Source organism: Limulus polyphemus, unplaced genomic scaffold (assembly GCF_000517525.1).
Source record: "Limulus polyphemus unplaced genomic scaffold, Limulus_polyphemus-2.1.2 Scaffold1187, whole genome shotgun sequence".
Taxonomy (NCBI): Eukaryota; Metazoa; Arthropoda; class Merostomata; order Xiphosura; family Limulidae; genus Limulus; species Limulus polyphemus.
In genome coordinates this window covers 5595-23823 of record NW_013666797.1, presented here as the reverse complement: position 1 = coordinate 23823, position 18229 = coordinate 5595, and the positions used below count along the sequence as shown (strand labels likewise).

Sequence of the window (18229 nt, the reverse complement as noted above, 5' to 3'; positions counted from 1 at the left end):
AAACGTGACGCGGTAGGGTAGTGTAATGTGTGTGTAGGTGGTGTGTAATTGATCTGCAGTCAGAAGTATTATTGAGCGCGTTCGTTGTTATAGCGCGATTGTTGAAGTTGAGTGTATCGGTAAAGTTGTATTCGGAAAGAATAAACCAGTTTTATTAAGTAAAGAATTTGTGTCGCTAAAGTTTCGTCGGAACGAAGTTACGGAAAGTTAATTAACAAACGGAGACGTAACAGTTACATATAGAAATGTATTATATATTAGTAATGTTAAAATTTGCTTGATTTTCAGAAAAATACCTGTATTATGTCCCTTTTAATGAATTGGAACACCAGCTTCATTGATATAAACAGTATTATAGTACAATTTGCAGTATTGGTGGGTTTTTTAACATGACATGCTTGTTGTTTTTTATAATTAAGTATCTTATTGAAAATGGATTAATAGTTGTAGTCTCAAGTAAAGAGAAAATAATCTCCCAACTTAACATTGTTTAAATTAATACTTTTTTTAAGGATGGAAAAATGAGGAGACCAAGTTACACTTCAAATTCCAAAGTATAAAATCAAAGGAAGTTAGAAATAGCTTAGGAACAATCATGACTGATTTTTGATAATACGATGTATTGCAGAAATGTGTTTTTCATCATAAATTTTGTTAACTAACTTAACTTTTAGGCAAATAAAATAGTTAATCTTAAAGTTCAAACAAGAAATTTTAATTCACATATTTAAACCTTTTACTAGACATAAAATTTAATCTCATGCTAAGGAGAGAGGGGATGAATATGGTTCAGGCAGTTTAAAATATTCTAAATGAAAAACAAATTATGGAGAAAAACTTACTCAGAAATTTTTCTGAGTGTTATAGATCAGCACAGAACAATTTATGTAAGTCGCTTTTTGTTTTTGTACTATTGGTAAAAAGACAAAATACTTTAAAACTGGGTTTGAGTTTTGTCTGAACTCTATGTTTTTGATGGCATATATATATGGTAGAATTACATTTTATCTAGCTCATCTAAAGTACTTTGTAATTACCACTTGTGTAACTACAATCTAAGTACTTTTAGTGGCTGAGAGAGAATATCAGTATGCATTTGTGCAAAACATTTTTTAATACAACTTGAGAGTTATTACACATTAAGTTTCTTTTTTTTTCCTAGGTATAGAATGAAACTTAAACATTTCTAATCAATAGAATGTTTAATTTTATGCACCTGATGATCTAGATGTGATAAATTTTATGGGATTTTAATATCTGTTAGTTTGCATTTTGCTTTTTTCTAAAAAATTTAATAAAATAGCATTACAATATTATTTTACAAGTTTCATCTACATGCACCAAAGAATTTTTACATTCCAACTTGTTTTTCCATCAAAATTCCAAATTTTCTTTTAAAAACCCATAGAACTGTTATATATTTTACCTATATAGGTATTCAGCCTGGTCTGTACATGCCTCAATCCAGTGCTCGTTCTGCTCCTACTCCTATGGATTCAAACTACTTCAAGGAGTCTTCTAATGACAAATTTTTAATGGTATGTGTAATAATACTTATGTGTAACAGATCAGCTTTTAAAACACTTCAGAAACTTTTGCTACATATAGCACTCTTTTAAAATGAGTTTAATATTTCACTGTTTTAATTGCTATAGCACTTACTTTGTTTACTTTGGCACTAAAAAAAAAGAGAGAAATTACTTTTCTTACTTTCATTATGAATTGGACAATTTTTTCATATTCCTTAGTTTACATTTTATTACATCTTTTATTGTTTTACCAACTATTAAGGTAAAGTATAACTACTTAGGTTTTTATTTGAAAAAATTACTACTTGTACTCAGTTCAAAACTTAACACAAACAGTATTTTCATGAGCTTTTATTATATGCCATGTATAGAAACTACAGCGAGGAGAACAAGAAGACATTGCTGGTTCATATTTTAAGCCTAAAAGACAGGAACAGTTGCTCAGCAAGTTTCAGAAAGATGCTAATCGAGTGTTTCGTAAGTTGGATCAATCTGTGTTATAGTATACAGTAATTATATTACTAGTTTATGTTTGATGCATTGTTTTTCATTTGTTTGATATGTTCATAGGTACAGTTTGTGCTGTGCCTATCTCGATTGACAAATTTGAAAAATATTTTTTTGCTTTAATCTTAATTTTATGATCTCACTTGAAACCTCTGTAATACAATTTATTAATAGACTTTTAATGATGTGCAAAAAAAATGTATAGCATCAATATTATTTATGCATCATTCTTAAAGAACATGGTTGCTTACTTGCCATTTAGAAATATTGTCACTTCAGTTGAAGCAGTTAGCTTATTACTAATGAATTATCTTAACTGTTCTATAAGTTATAATTCCAATATGGTACATTATCTCAGCTCACATAAATAGCTATTCTCGTTCAGTGCTGCCCTTTATATACAAAAATATTTTTACGCATGCCACAATCTCTATTTCCCCTCCATTGGAATTGACTGACTTCAATGAATCTCTCATACAAATCATAATGCATCAACCCTCCACCAATAAGAGTGTGACATACTCTCATGATGCATGTGACTCCTCTAGTCAATTCTACCGAACTATCACTTCTCATTTGGCACCACTCCTGTTCAGACATTTTTTCTTTTGTGTGAATCATGATTTTAATAGTTTAATTTCCAAAGTCGAATTTCTTCATTATTATTATTTTTGTCACATTCACATATTTTACAAACACTTTTGCTTGATTTACGTATTTCTACAATGAATTCTGAGATTCGTGTTTCCACTTCAGGTGTTATACCTCTAGCACTATTTTCATAGGCTGCAGGTGGGGGAGACCCGTAGTTGGATTTCTCTGCTATTATTCATCATGAGATTGATCATTATATGGGTCAACCTTATTTTTCCTGAACAAGCCAAACCTGTTCAGGCTGATGATTTTGCAGTGTTTTTCCCTACCCATTCTGCTGAGTCAGCTAGACCTAATGAGGCATTTTTCAACATGATTTCTCAGGTATGTTATGTTTTATCTAATTCCTCGTTTTTCTATGATTCCTTATTACCTCCATGTTGACTCTGTCATATTCGGCTTTCACTTTACACACGTGGTTCCACTGTAATTGGAATTTTGTGGGTCATGATGCATCCTTGTCCAGGCTATGTTTGCTGCCTCTTGCTTTTTGGGATTTCTTTGGTAATATGTTTTCTATCATATATCTGAGACTTTGGAATCTCGTGTGTAATCTGTGCATCAACGCTCAACCCTTTTCTCTATGGTTGCATGTTTGTCACAGTTGGAGCCATAACATACCCCAATTCCATTCATGTTCTGGTCTTTATCTGACCCATCCCTGTCCCATTTCCAGGAGTTTCTCATCTCATTATTTTATTCCACAATGATGGGCATGTTGCCAACAGTATCAGAGACTAGCCATAGTGTTCCAGTCCAGTGGGAGCTTGACTATATTATATTGTTACCTTTTGGCAATCTTTAACTACAGTTCCATGGGTTCTTCAGGTTTTATCAGAGGAACTTGTCCTACTATTTCTTTCCCTACCTTCTTTGTCCCTGGTACCCTTTTTTCTTCTCCATGACTTGGGATCCTGCCACCAGCCTGCATCTATCCAAGGAGGTACAAGATTTTTTGTCTCAACAGGCCATTGCACTTGTTCGTCATTGTTTTCCAGGCTGTTTATTGTCCTCACGCCAAACCAGAGACTGGTGGCCTATACCAGGTTTATCCTGCCTTATTCTAATTTTCAATCTGACCCATTTTACCTTAGAGTCGTTTCTCACCCTTAGGTGCGCTTTTTCTCCAGGTATTATTGATGGCAAAGAAGAATGTTGAGAATTATTATTTGCATATCCCAATATTTTGTTATTTGTGACCCTCTCTTTGGTTTATTCTTCACAGGATGGTTTTGCTGTTTCTTGCACTGCTCTTCAGACTTATTTCGGCCCTGTATGTTTTGTTGGGCATTCAGAGCATTCGTTTGTCTCGTATATGCTCTCGGGTTGTGCTTTCTCCTTTCTTTGATCATCTGGCTACTGTTTGCTTGTTCCAAACAGGAATCCACCTGTTACCCTTATCAGCTGCTCCTGGAGATAGCTATAATGGGCTATTAATCAAGTTGGAGAAGTTCTTACTGCAACCTATCCAATATCTTGTCCATTTGGGTGTTTTACTTTTTCTACACTAGACACATATCAGTCGGGCCTACTTTCCTCCTAATCGGCTTTGTTCAGTGGGTTTTCAGTTTAATTACAGCTTGCAAAGTTCTATTGCTTTTGGGGATGTGTTCTTCCATGGCAGCTCTTATCCCTTTAGGTCAGGCTCATATGCTGGCTCTTTTGTGGGCTTTTCGTGACCAGTGGAATTTTGCAAGAATCCTTTGTCAGCTGTTATTACCCTTCCTCCTACCCTTGTCATCGATCAGTGTTGGTGATTAGATATCACTCACATATCAGCGGGTGTCCCGGTTCCTCCTCCTCCTCCTCTGGTTTTCCACATTTCATGGATGCATACCTTTGGGGATGGAGTGTGTGGTTTGATTAACTGAAAGATTTAGGGTTTATGGTCTGCGGCCAAGAGATCTTATCTTACCAATGTCCTGGAGCTTCTTGCTGCATATCATGTTTTGGTTCATTTTCTCCATCTGGCCAGAAATCGTCTGGTAGTGATACATTCCAACTTTTCTTTAGTGGTTGCTTATCTCAATCACCAGGGCAGCACCCGTTCTCCATCCTTCTCTATTCATACGTTGGATCTTCTTTTTGGACCCACACGCTCGATATTCCTATCATTGCATGTCATGTTCCAAGTGCTTTTACTCTTGTTATGGATCGGATTCCTGTCCAGACAACATTTATCCGATGGAGTGGTCTCTCAATCCTCAGTCTGAGATTTTCCGGTGGTCCTCTCCCACACCTTTCATTTTTCCCGATCCCATAGGTATTTACCTCTTCTACACTTTACCTGTGGATGTGTTCCTTTCAGATGTCATCAGCTGTGGCAGGTTGCCCGTCCGGATGGGAATATTAATGTGGTTCTCACACTGCCTCACTTCACCTAGGTTTAAACCACTCTCCCAGTGCTTCTTGTTTCACTTTTCCTAATGTTTTCCTTCCTTCTCCTATTCAGCTGTGGACATCAGTGGTCTGTTTATTTGCTATCAATATTTCACATACTCTTTATCCTTCTTTATACCTTCTCCTTTCTGTGGATTGTTTTTACTCCCTAACACTTCGGCAGCTCATAAGGATAACTTTTCCATTTAGCTGCTTTCCCTTCCTTCTGTTTCACACCTTTAACCTCACTCTGATCAAGAAATACTTTTATGTCTTGTATGTGCTTCTCTCTGTTATATTACCTGCATGGCTTTCTTCTGTGGTATCCGTTCCAACCTCTTTATCCCTTGGCAACTGTCCTCTGTTTATGTTCTTTCTCCTTCCTCCTTCACCAGTTGGGTTTGGCTCTTCATCCAAATGGCTTCTTCCTCTTTATCATCTTCCTCACTTACTTTGTACCAAATGTCTTCTCACCCAATTTCACACCTTACCTTTTCATTGGCATTTCATCTTCACTGCCCTTTGGAGGTACTTCTTCAATCAGGCATTTGGACTGCCCATGATACGTTCGACTCTCACTATATGCATCGGATAGTGGTTTTCTTCCTCTTCGGGTTATCATCTTCTGCCTGTAGCCATTTTAGAATATCAGAATTCAGTGAGACTTTGACTGGGTAAGTTTTTTTTCTTTTATTATTCCATTTCAGGGGCCCTTTTATTCATGCTCATTGTTTGGATCCCACTCTGTGGCGAGTGGTGCCTGACCAGGTATTCTTTAACTGTTCAAATCCACACTATCAAGCCATGTCGACTTGCATATTATAATTCTATGGCCATGCAAAGCACACTGCAGAGATGGGGTGTTCCACAAGATCGCTTGTAGGTTTATCCTTACAATATGATTGTTTCATAAGTTTGCTTGTCCCAGACCATAATCACCCATGGACTACATGGGTAAAACAGAAGGGGATAGCTGTCCATCCCTGCCATGCCTTGTATTGAATAAATAGTTATGGTCTGCTTTTAAAAATAGGGTTTTATGGTCACCCATTACACTGTCTTAGGTGTTGTTGTTCCTCTTGATTCTCCAATGCGTTTCCCCCCCCCTTTTCTTCTAGTGGAGTTTGAGAGTCCTTACCACTTTCCTGTCCCAAGCTGCTGGGGTGGTGTACCATAGAGGCATCCTTCTGAATGGGTTTATGAAATACAAACAAAAAATATAAATTATTATAAAATCATTCAGTTGAGAGTAGAGCAGTGGTTTTCTGCTGGTATAATAGATGGCATGATATCCTCCAATCTGAAACATAAAAACGAAGGGGAGTGAGATGTCAAAATTGCAGTTCATCCTTTCTATTTGGATCCCTCATCCTACCCCCATGTGGCCAATCGGTTCCCAGTGGCTAGGTTTTGGATTTAGAGTAGAACCAATCAACATAGGTCCTCACTCATGTATTATAGATATCTATATTCCTCCCTCATTTATGCTCCATCAGTGTTGTGGGGGTAATTGCAGATTGTTATGGTTCTTTCTCTCCCACTATCCCTCAATGTTTCTTATTCCGAGGATGTTAATGTGCTTGGGGTGGTTCTGGTCAATTTCACTTTTGAAGGAGATGGTTTACATTATGTAGACATCTTTTTGATACCGGATGTCGGGTTCCCGGATCAATCTATCAATTTATCATATTCACGTGTGCCCTATTCATGGGTTAGAGGGGTACTAGATTCCCTCCATTTTCATGAACTTGAGGTGAAGAAGTATGATCCTCTTTCCTACCCTCACATGGATGTTGGTTCCTGGTGGTCTGGGTTTTGGATTGTTGTCAGTTTGCCAGTGGTATGATCCTCTTTCCTACCCCCAATTGATGTCAGTACCCAGTGGCCAGGTTTTGGATTGTAGTTGACTTACTGACAGTATGATCTTCATCCTACCCCTGCATGGATGTCGGTTACCAGCGGCATGGTTATAAATGTAGTTGACTTGCTGTGTACGATCCATCACGCCCTGGCCACACTACACCTAGGGGCACACCCTTTTCATTTTACCCACTTGTATAATTTCGGGAATGGAGTTTCATAAATATTGCATGGTTTAGATCACTTTCTGGCCATAGTTCTTTCCCAGTCAGATGTGCTCCTCTGTTTTCCACCCGTATATGCAACATATATCTAAAATTGGTGAACAATATACCTGGTTCAGAAGTGGTGTGGTTCCCCACATCAGATCTTAGAAACTGACTGTCTCATCTTAGAGAATGTCCTTTGGATGCTTTCAAAGTATGCTTCTTTCCTTCCCTCACACCAGTCCCTCTGCCAATTCATTGTGGGATTCTAGATATTTATGTGAGAAGAGGTAATGTACTGTATCAGAAGTTATAATTTTCCTACACTGAAAATGTATTTCCGATAAGTAATTATCTTCTTTCACACTTCCTGCCCTTCCTTCCCACTGAAAACTGATGCTTCCATCTTCTACCAAAACTCGAAGTGATAGTTCAGTAGAATTGAATAGTGGGAGTCACATGCGTCATGAGAGTATGTCGTACTCTTATTTGGTGGAGGGTTGCCACATGATGATTTGCATGAGAGATGTGTTGGAATCAGTCAATTCCAATGGATGGAAGATAGAAGGCTTGTGGCATGCATATTTTTTTTTTACATATAGAGGGCAGAACTGAACAAGAATAGCTATTTATGTGAGGAGTGGTAAGTACCTATCAGAAATACATTTTCAGTGTAGGAAAATTATATCTTTCATGCTTTTACAAAAATGGTGAGTTATTAATATTGTTATTTCAGTGTTAATACCAATTTATTTACCTAATAGAAGCTATCTATTTTGCCTTTAATTGCTGTTGTATGCATTGTTTTTCAATCTACAGAAACCTCATGTTGAAAAAAAAAAATAGCTAAGCATTCTCTTTCAAATTTATATAATTTCAACAAAAAGGATGATTCTATAATATATTGTACTGATCCATAATAGGTTATTGTTTCAGAAGTTACTTGACAGCCAAAATACTACCACTTTGGGAACTTCTTGATATAGAAGTTAGAGTTAATTTATTGTATCTGATTGTCAGATAATAATGTAATGAGGTACAAATCCCAGATTAATTCAACCAATATATATATGATTAATTTTAATGCCTAAATATAAATCTGTTTTTATTCTTAAATACTTTTGTACTTGTAGGTTTCTTAAACAGTGTGAATAATACAAAACACTACAAAAATGAAAGCAACAATTGTCGATGTCCCTAATCCTTTAATGACTACTTTCTCAAAATGTTTACATTTTATATCAATGATATACTTACTTTATTTCAGAAGTGAACTGATGTTTAAAATAATCATGGTTATTAATGTACAAAAAAACATTTTTTAATTTGATCACATTCATAACTTTTCATTTAAAAATGGGAGAATTGCTAATTTATTTATACCATTGGCAAGTTTTAGTACTGTCTTCAATTATCTAAGTGTAATTATTATTTAGTAACTGATTTTTTTTTTTATAGTTTTCTTTCTTTCTTTTTTTCTCAGCTACTCGAGAAACTGGCTCACATTTTCTAAATTCAAACTCAAACAGAGAAGCCTTTGGAGGCTTTCAGTTCTCTAAACTCAACAGCAATCTGTCCAACTCATTACCAGCCATTTGTTTATCAGAACCTATGGGCCCTGAAGTCCGAAAGCCTACACGTCTAAATGCTCTCCCTGTCACCCTTGAATTGGAGAAAAAAGCAAGTAGAAGATTAAACAAGTCAAATGATGATATTCTGGACTGGACCATTTGACAACTTCCTATCCCCAGTGAGTTTAGGAGACTCAGTACTTTGCCTCCAATACCTTCAAGTAAATGTGAAGTTACAAATAAATCAGATGATACTACTACTAATATTATAAATCAGCCATAAATACTATATCAAGCTAGAGACATCTTTAGTTCACTCTCATGTCAAGTCTTCTTTTTCTTGGGGTTTCTTATTATTAATGGCCAGTTTAGGCTATGACATGAGATAATGTAGTTTTGTTTTGTTTCTTATTTAAAAAAAACAAACAAACAAAAAGCAAGGAGATGCAAGACATCTAGGAAACCCACTTGTATCAGATTTGCCTTTTTGACTGTGATATATATATGCATCTACAATTATATATTTATAAAGCAAATAATATGTGTTATTAGATATACAAAACCATCGCTTAAATAATGTATATTTAACTCCCTTAATTCACATACAGTTTGTATTTTTGGTAGATGGTGATGATGACTGCAGAAATATTTTTAAAAAGTGTTATTTAGATTATTAATTATAAAATCTATCTTTACTTGTGTTTTTCTATCAAAAGGATAAGTGTTCCCTGTCAATCTTGATTTAAGATCACAAGTTTTACGTGTAAGTCACTATAGTATGCTGGAGATTTCAAGATTTAAACAGTTTAAAAGTGATAAAGGTTAGTACTGCAAGATAGAATGCTGTTATCCAAACACAAACCAAATATCATTGAGGAATGATACTAAATTTCTATCTTACTTAAAACTAGAACTCTTATGTGCAGGAATTCATTTGAAGTTAGTGTTCTTAATTGAAATATGATACCCTTGTTGCATGAGTAATGGCATTAGAGTACAATAAACACTAATCACTGTATGTTGTAATCCTGTTTTTTTATATTGGCAAAACTGGAAAATTTAACCTTGAAATCTTTTATGCTAGTATATTAATCTTTAAAATAGAGTTTTATCACAGTATTACTGCTGTTTATTGGTTGATTTTCACTGTTTGCCTTTTTTTAAGGACTTACATCATAGAACATTTTAAGGTAGTCATAATAATTAGCATACATCCCTGTTAAAGGAGATACTAATCCCCTTAATTAGTAGCCACAGCTCTGTTTGAGATGAAGTCTACTGTGTCAGAGGCATTATTCTTTTCAATGCTTGATCTTTAACTGTTTTACTGACATTTCATTATGTGTGAACTACCTTTCTGAAAATATACTGTAAACCAACTTTTTCATTCCACATTTCTGCTTTGAATCAGTCATGCTCCTTGCATTCTACCAGGTGGTTAGGGTGCTTGACTCACAATTTGGGGTTCGTGGGTTCGAATCACCATCCCACCAAACATGCTCACCCTTTAAGCCATGGGGGCATTATAATGTCATAGTCAATCCCACTATTCATTGGTAAAAGAATAGCCCAAGAACTGGCAGCGGGTGGTGTTGACTACCTGCCTTCCCTCTAGTCTTTCACTGCTAAATTAGGGATGGTTAGCACAGATAGCCCTCATGTAGCTTTGCACAAAATTAAAAACAAACAAACAAATCTTACATTCTGAATTTTATTTTTTTAATTCTAGTCATTCCAATGCTTTTTGTTTGCATGAAGTTTCCTGTACATTGTATTTTCCCTTTTGTAATTCATTAAGAAATGTCAGAGTCCCTTTAGGAGCATTCCAGTCATATCTAGTTAAGAGTTAGATGCTGGTTTCATCCATTCCACGAGTTGTTGCCCTCAAAAGTACGACTCTTCCTTGTTCTAGTTTTCTTTTTCTTTTTTTGTCAAATTTATCTACAGTTTTATTGAAATGTCATTTTGAAGATCATTTGTTAGGGTTCTCTGCAACTCCTTTTTATGTGCATTACAAAAAAAGTTAATTTGAACCTGTTATTTACTCTTTAAAAAAGAAAAGACTACTAACTTTTAATCTCAGTATCATGATCTCAGATGTTTCCAGTTATTTATCATGAACAATATCTGTTCAGTGGGGATTTTAATCAATCTCTTAATGAGAGCTCAGTTTATTGAATCTCATTTCTGTTGAGGTTATATATGTATATAAATGAATAAATAAATATTTATATATATACAAAAACACAAATAATTACGCATTGTTAAATCACACATATATATATATATATGTAAATTAGGATTATTAATAGTTCAGTTATAAATTGATGTATTTCTTTACATCTCTAACTGTGATATTTTGGAGAGTACTATATTCAAGAAGCAAGGCTTAACTAAATTTACTGCACATTTACACCTTAAGAGTAATGAAATTGATCCACAACACAGGAACATAAAGATGATTTTAGAAATTATAATTTTGTATTAATATTAAATGTGTCACTCTATTTTGCTAGCTACATATTCTTCTCTGTAACATTTACATGATATATTAGTCCCCATACAAATCATTACAATAAACAAGATTGCTTGGTCAAGAATATCAAAAACATATTGATTTTATACCATTATATTTTGCTTTATACTCAAGAAACATTGACAATAGTGAATTTCAGTTGCAAGTTAATTACAGAAGAGTAGAGGCAGCCACTTAGTGAACAGATATAGCTGCCTGATTATTTGCTTGTTCATGATTTGAATTTGTGATTTTGTGTTGTGTGAAGGATATCGTTAATCAAAGCCTTATTTTTTTGTTAGATTGTTAAAAGTAATTAAAGAAAAACTTTGGTATTCCCCATAACTTTGTATAAAAGTATACATTCTGTTACTTTTTCATATGAATGAGTGTTAGTAAACCTACACTTGTTCTTGTAAATTATTTTGTAGATCTTAGGTACAAATATATGAATCCACATAATTGTAAATATATTTTTGCTTTTTTTAAGAACTTGCCTCATTATTTTTATGTCTTTTATCCTTTCCAAGAAAATAAAATGTGACTCAATCTATATATACTTTCCAGAATTTTAAGTGTATTTTTTATGTTTGTTTTCCAGTACATAAATTGGAAAGGTTATGATTAAACTGATGTCATTGTTTTTAAAAAAAAAGAATGTATAGTTGTGACATATGAGTATTTATCACTTTGATTTTGATGACACCTTTTCTGTTGTTTCAACATGTTCTACTCAAAGAAACAATCATATAAAATGTTATGTATGTATTTTATAATCAGAGAAGCTACGTTTGTGTTTCTGCTTACTTTTGTTGTTAATTTTAAAATGAACATGGAGGTTTAGAATCACAGTTTTTAAGATTGTGAAAAATAACCCTGTGAAATCTGCAAAAAAAAAAAGAGAGAAGCAATTAATTGAAACCTCACTAAAAATTTAAAATGTACAGCTACTATTGTCACTTATGATATTCCAAGTTAGTTGCTTTTATCAAATCTATTTGCTGTTTTATTGTTTCAGTGCAAACTCATAACAGTAATTTTATGTTAGATTTATGTTGTTGTTTTTCCCAAAAATGAAAAAAAATTTTTCAAAAGTCAATCATTATTCTGATTATTCTATTTTTAATTAATATGAATGCTAATATTATGTGACTGATGACAATGTATCAAAATAATATTATTTTGTGCTGCAGATAATTTTTGAATGATTTACTGAAATGTTATTTATTTTTCTGAAAAATTCCATAACTGTCACGGATGTTGGATACTATTAATTGATATGCTTTGTTGAAAGCTTTTAAGCCAAGCATGCTATTACTGTAACAGTTAAACTATACTATCAGAGAATTATTGTTTTGAAGTATAGATAAATTTATTTACCAGATTAATTTGTTTTTAATTAACATTAGTTAACTGAAGATAAAAGTATTGTCAGCATTCACTATACATAAACTTACAATTACCAACAGAAAATCAAATACATTACTTAAAGACAGTTAAAGTAGAATATATTTTGCTTAACATGATCTTCTTTTAGTGTAATCCATTTTTAATAAATTTCACAGACAAATGGAACATTTTTACTCTCTAAGCAAGTGGCACAGTTGTCTTGAGTTATTGCAATGTATAATACTAGTTTCAAGCAAGTCCCAACATATCATAAACACAGCAGACGATAAGCATCCATAGGACTAATCTTTGTAAATAATGAGTTATAGTTTAACTAAGATTATTTTTTTTACACCAAATGTGTTTATTTTTTAATTTTGGAACTTTTCACATTGAAGAGTTAGGTGTACCATTTTTCATTATGGTTTTACTGTCATGAAAGTTTATTCACTTGTACATTTGAACATTCTAGATTCATCAGTAATCAGTAAAAGGAAATGTATACTTTGAAAAGTTTTAGAGTTGATAAAAGTACAGTCAAACACTTAAGCATCTTATTAACTGTTGCAAAGCCTTAGTAGTGTAAATATTTAAACTGTTAAATCACCCAAACATTTTGAAGATCTATACTAAATTTCATGATTAATATAGTAATCATGTACTATTTCTGTTTCAAACTGAACTACAGATTACCTAGTGATTATATTTTTACACATCTGAAACAAATAATGGTTTTTAAAAGAGATGATGTCTATATAATAAGTATTCCATACAATGTAGAACTTGTACGTACATTTAGGCAAAAATCTTTTAACTTGTTTCAAAAAGTTTGTCACTAGTAATTTATTTGTAATTAGGCTTGTAAGTTAATTGGATCTTTAATTATTAAACTGTAATCATCCATTAAGTTTCCAAAACATGAAAGTATTAAAGTTGTAGTAATGTATTGCTATTTGTATTCATATTATTGAAGAAACTTATACATACTCCAATATGCAAGCATTTAATTCACCAATTACACATACTTATACAATACAATGGAGGATTAGATTACCTCTATATTGCATACTAGCAGCATTGCCAGGGTTTTCGAAAAAAACCTACTCTGTTCCCCATTTCATATTTCGATAGATAAAATATATTTTGTGAATTTATGAAGAATGAAGAACAACCTTAGGTTTGATTTTTGAAGATAAACTGTGAACCTGTTTTAAATTAGGGCTACCTTATGAACCATGTGGTTTGTTTTTCCTTCACTGGATAAATAGGCCCTTATGGAGAATATTTAGATTATCTTATACTAGTTCTAGCGAACAGGATAAGCCAATTCTACCCATCATCCTTATTTGAATATTGTTACGTCTCCGTTTGTTAATTAACTTTCCGTAACTTCGTTCCAACGAAACTTTAACGACACAAGTCTTTACTAAAACGGGTTTATTCTTTCCGAATATAACTTTACCGATACACTCAACTTCAACAATCGCGCTAAACAAACGCTATAACAACGAACGTCAATAATACTTCTGACTGCAGTTCAATTACTCACTATCTACACACACACTACACTCCCGCGTCACGTTGTCCCCTCTTATATATACCCGCCTACCCCATCTAGCAACCACTAGAGCATTCGCCAAAGTACATGATAGTTCTAGAAACGTTGCGTCACAGTAGTCATGTGACTCGATGACGCAACAATATTATCGTAGTAAATAAATTAACTTCTCTGTCATAGGAAAACCTATGTTTTAAAATAGAAAAGGAAAACTTTTTCGGTTTCCTTTTGCTTTCAATTCACTAAGACAAATAACACATTTGAAACAAGGATTATGTAATTATTCCAACTACTCTGGAAACTTAATATTGACAAAATATTTGGATGTATTTTGTAAAAATTTCTATTTAAAGCCTAGTGTTATAGTTACTTGCTTTTGACAAAAGAAACATTAACCATTTATCAAGTTTCTGTATTACTAAGAAGAAAATTGTGAACATCATGATGATAAGTGCTTGAAAATGAACTGAATAGATCAATGAAGATTGTGCTTGTAATCAGTGAACCTAAAAAAAAAGTTCATTTTTACGAACAAGATAGAATGCGTAATGTCTTATCACATTAACGCATGTGAGCTTTTTATTTGATTGCTGTTGTTGTTGTATGAATGTTTTACATTTTCGTCCAGATATATTTAGACCTTTCTGTCTCAATACTGTTATTTTTATTTAATCAAAACATTTAACATTGCAAAAACAATCAAGTCAGAATAATAAGAACAACCATTTAAAGATGTGACTTTATAAAAACTAGCACAGTTAAATAAACGTTGTAAAGATGTCATGTAAAAGTGAGATAAACTAGATTTGGTCCCCGTTTTTATTGTAACTGGAACAAGCAGATATCTGTTTGAATGTCATGTTACTTTAATACTACAAAACAGCAAAAAGACACACGGTAAAACAATGTTATTTTTACCACTCTTTGAAAAATGATTTCTCAAACATATAAACTGGCGTAAAACATATGACACGTTATTTAAATATTTATAACGAATAGCGTTGCATCCGAAGTAGGATTTTAACCCAATCTGTCAGGGGGTAGGTATCAAAACAATTGCAGAGTCTTAAACCTTGTTTGAAGTTAAGCACAAAGCTATACAATGGGCTATCTGTGCTCTGCCCACCACGAGTATCGAAACCCGGATTCTAGCGTTGTAAGTCCGCAGACATACCGCTGTGTCACTGGGGGGCAGTTTTAGACCTATGCCATTCCCTTATTACAAATGCTCACCTGGCCCTACTCTGTCAATTGGTAGGGATTGTGTGTGGGATTCATGTGTGGTCAAAAATTAAATAATCTCTTCACCCACTCTCACTCGTTACATACACCATAAAAGAAGTGTTATTTTTTTTTGAAGGAGGGACTGGGACTATAAATTAAACTACGTGTATTTTCACAAGTATGTGAAGTGCTGCAACTAGGAACGGGAATTGAGAAATTAACGCGTTACGACAGATTGTTGGTTTGTTTGTTTTTTAGTTGAAGTAGTTAAGTTAAAAAAAAGTGAGTTCTTTAATTGTAGGAATAGTTTATTAACGATAGGAGTGTAAATTGGGAGGCGATATACAATTATGATAGTCCGGTTTCGTTATGTTTGTAGTTTATTAACGATAGGAGTGTAAATTGGGAGGCGATATACAATTATAATAATCCGGTTTCGTTATGTTTGTAGTTTATTTCTTATGTGATTTAATAAAGTACATGTTTCACAATGGGCTATCTGTACTCTGCCCACCACGGGTATCGAAACCCGGTTTCTAGCGTTGTATGTCCGCAGCCATTGGGGGGCATTCGGTCCTGTATATAGTGTCACGCCATTCTTCTGACTTGGCTGAAATCATTACCGTGCTTAAATATTAGCATTTATGTCATTGTTTTAAGACTAAGGCATTTCAAATACGATGGCCGTTAAATGTGCTATTTATATATGATGTACTGAAAACTAAAGAATAAGCAAAATAACAAGGGGAAAATATTTATTTTAAGAAATACATATGCTATAAATCAGTCTATGATTATTTATATTACTTTGAAAAATATGAATTATTCCCCTTTAAGAGTTTTGTTGTACGTCATTATTTATTATTCAAATTTTTATCAGCAAAATGCATTCGTCTGATACAAACAATTTATTCAATGATCCCTTTTTACATTACTTGGTTATTTTATGGGTAATCCATCAAAATCTTTCTCTTACACATTGTTCAAAACCTGTTGTTTTTGAAGTTTTCTGCATTATCTTCAACTAAACGATTTTGATGGAAAAAGGATAAAAAGAGCATTATCACTGTTTATAAGTTTTTTTCTGGCAAAATGTGGTAAACGAAAAAATACATTTTAAATTACATTTAAAGTCGCCTATCTTCAGATTCTGTAGAAATAGGAAACATGGTAGATGTCAGTTCTTTTGATTGACGTAACGCTGCGTTGATGTGGAAAAAAAAACTACAATTCTGTAGGTCAGTTATAGATTTCTTGTTCAATGTGAGTCATTTCTAAATATGCTTTACGTTCAATATATGTTAAGACAAAATATGAGAATGCACGAGACTTATTGAAATCTTTAATAATCTTGGGTATTGAGTGTCAATCATTTGAAAATTCGTTGGTCCATGCAGTAGAGAGGTTCAGAAGTTAGGGATAAACGCCAAGTGCAGTAGTCCTAAAGTACGTAAGGTTTACTAGAGAATTCAAGTTTGATTTGAATATAAACAACTTTCGAAACATAAACTTAACAACGATGTAACTTACCACCCATCGTTCACGTTAAAGGATTTACTGTCACTCTTAAAACGCACCCATAGCTTAAAGTGCGGGGACATTTTTTTGTGGTATCACGTGTATTTGAGAGCGGCTCGCGAGGTCCACAATCCAGTCCCACTACCACAGGGCTCATTTCACTGTCAAGTGGTCATAATAAATTAACAAGGCTTTCTGATAAGTAGTAACTACCTGCATAACCTTATCATCATTGAAATGACCATCTGGCCAACCTTCATAGAAAGCAACCGTGATTTAACATTATCTCGATGGACTTTTAATGAATGTAAAAAAAATGTCCAAGGTTTGAATGACCACATCACAAAATATAATAGCTCGAGCTTACAATGTAAGCTTACAATGATTAACCCCTGTAATTAACACAGAAATTAATTGTGTCGCAGATTCAAATCATTATTATAGTGATAATATCTTTATGCTTCCAGATTGGCTTCCCAATGGCTCAGCGGTAAGTCTGAAGGCTTATAACTTCAAAAATTGGACTTCGATATCCGTGGTGGAAAAAGCACAGATAGCCCATTGTGTAACATTACGTTTAACAACAAATAAACAAAGCTTCAAGACTGCTTACGTCACAATGAAAAATGAGTGCAATGAACAACACCCTAAAATAAAACCCTACACGTCACTTGGCTACATCATAAACAGACCCAAGTGAAACGGTCAACTTTTGGACGCAAGATTCATAACCACACCCCTTAAACTGACCACACATCGGGCAACTTTTGGAGGCAAGATTCATAACCACACCCCTTAAACTGACCACACATCGGTCAACTTTTGAACGCAAAACTCATAACCACACCCCTTAAACTGACCACACATCGGTCAACTTTTGGAGGCCAGATTCATAACCACACCCCTTAATTAAACTGACCACACATATAGTTAAATTATTGCATTTAATTCCCCATAATGTTGTTTTTATTTAATTAGACACATCATGGTGTGGAGGTTGGAAGGCTGGTATTTTACTTGTAGGGATTGCTGGGTAATGTTTAATTTCTGTATGTCTTCTATATTGGAGTATAGAAGACACATTAATACTAGAAATAAGCGAACTTATAACCCCATAATGTTGTTTTTATTTAATTAGACACATCATGGTGTGGAGGTTGGAAGGCTGGTATTTTACTTGTAGGGATTGCTAGGTAATGTTTAATTTCTGTATGTCTTCTATACTAGAAATAAGCGAACTTATAACATGCCCCAATCTATTAAAGACACTTACTACGAGATTATCACGCACATAAAACTTCCATTAATATTAGCTTACA

General features: G+C 33.8%; 1 protein-coding gene across 1 annotated transcript in view; it reads left to right on the top strand.

Moving 5' to 3' along the window:
• The window catches only part of LOC106462509 (osmotic avoidance abnormal protein 3-like), an 86110-nt gene extending 75905 nt beyond the window's left edge, over positions 1-10205 (top strand). The window contains exons 14-16 of the mRNA XM_022389799.1: positions 1435-1538; positions 1901-2006; positions 8619-10205. Coding sequence (XP_022245507.1) covers positions 1435-1538; positions 1901-2006; positions 8619-8869 — 461 coding nt within the window. The 3' untranslated portion in view covers positions 8870-10205. The remainder of the gene's footprint in view (positions 1-1434; positions 1539-1900; positions 2007-8618) is intronic.
• Positions 10206-18229: the final 8024 nt, after the last annotated feature.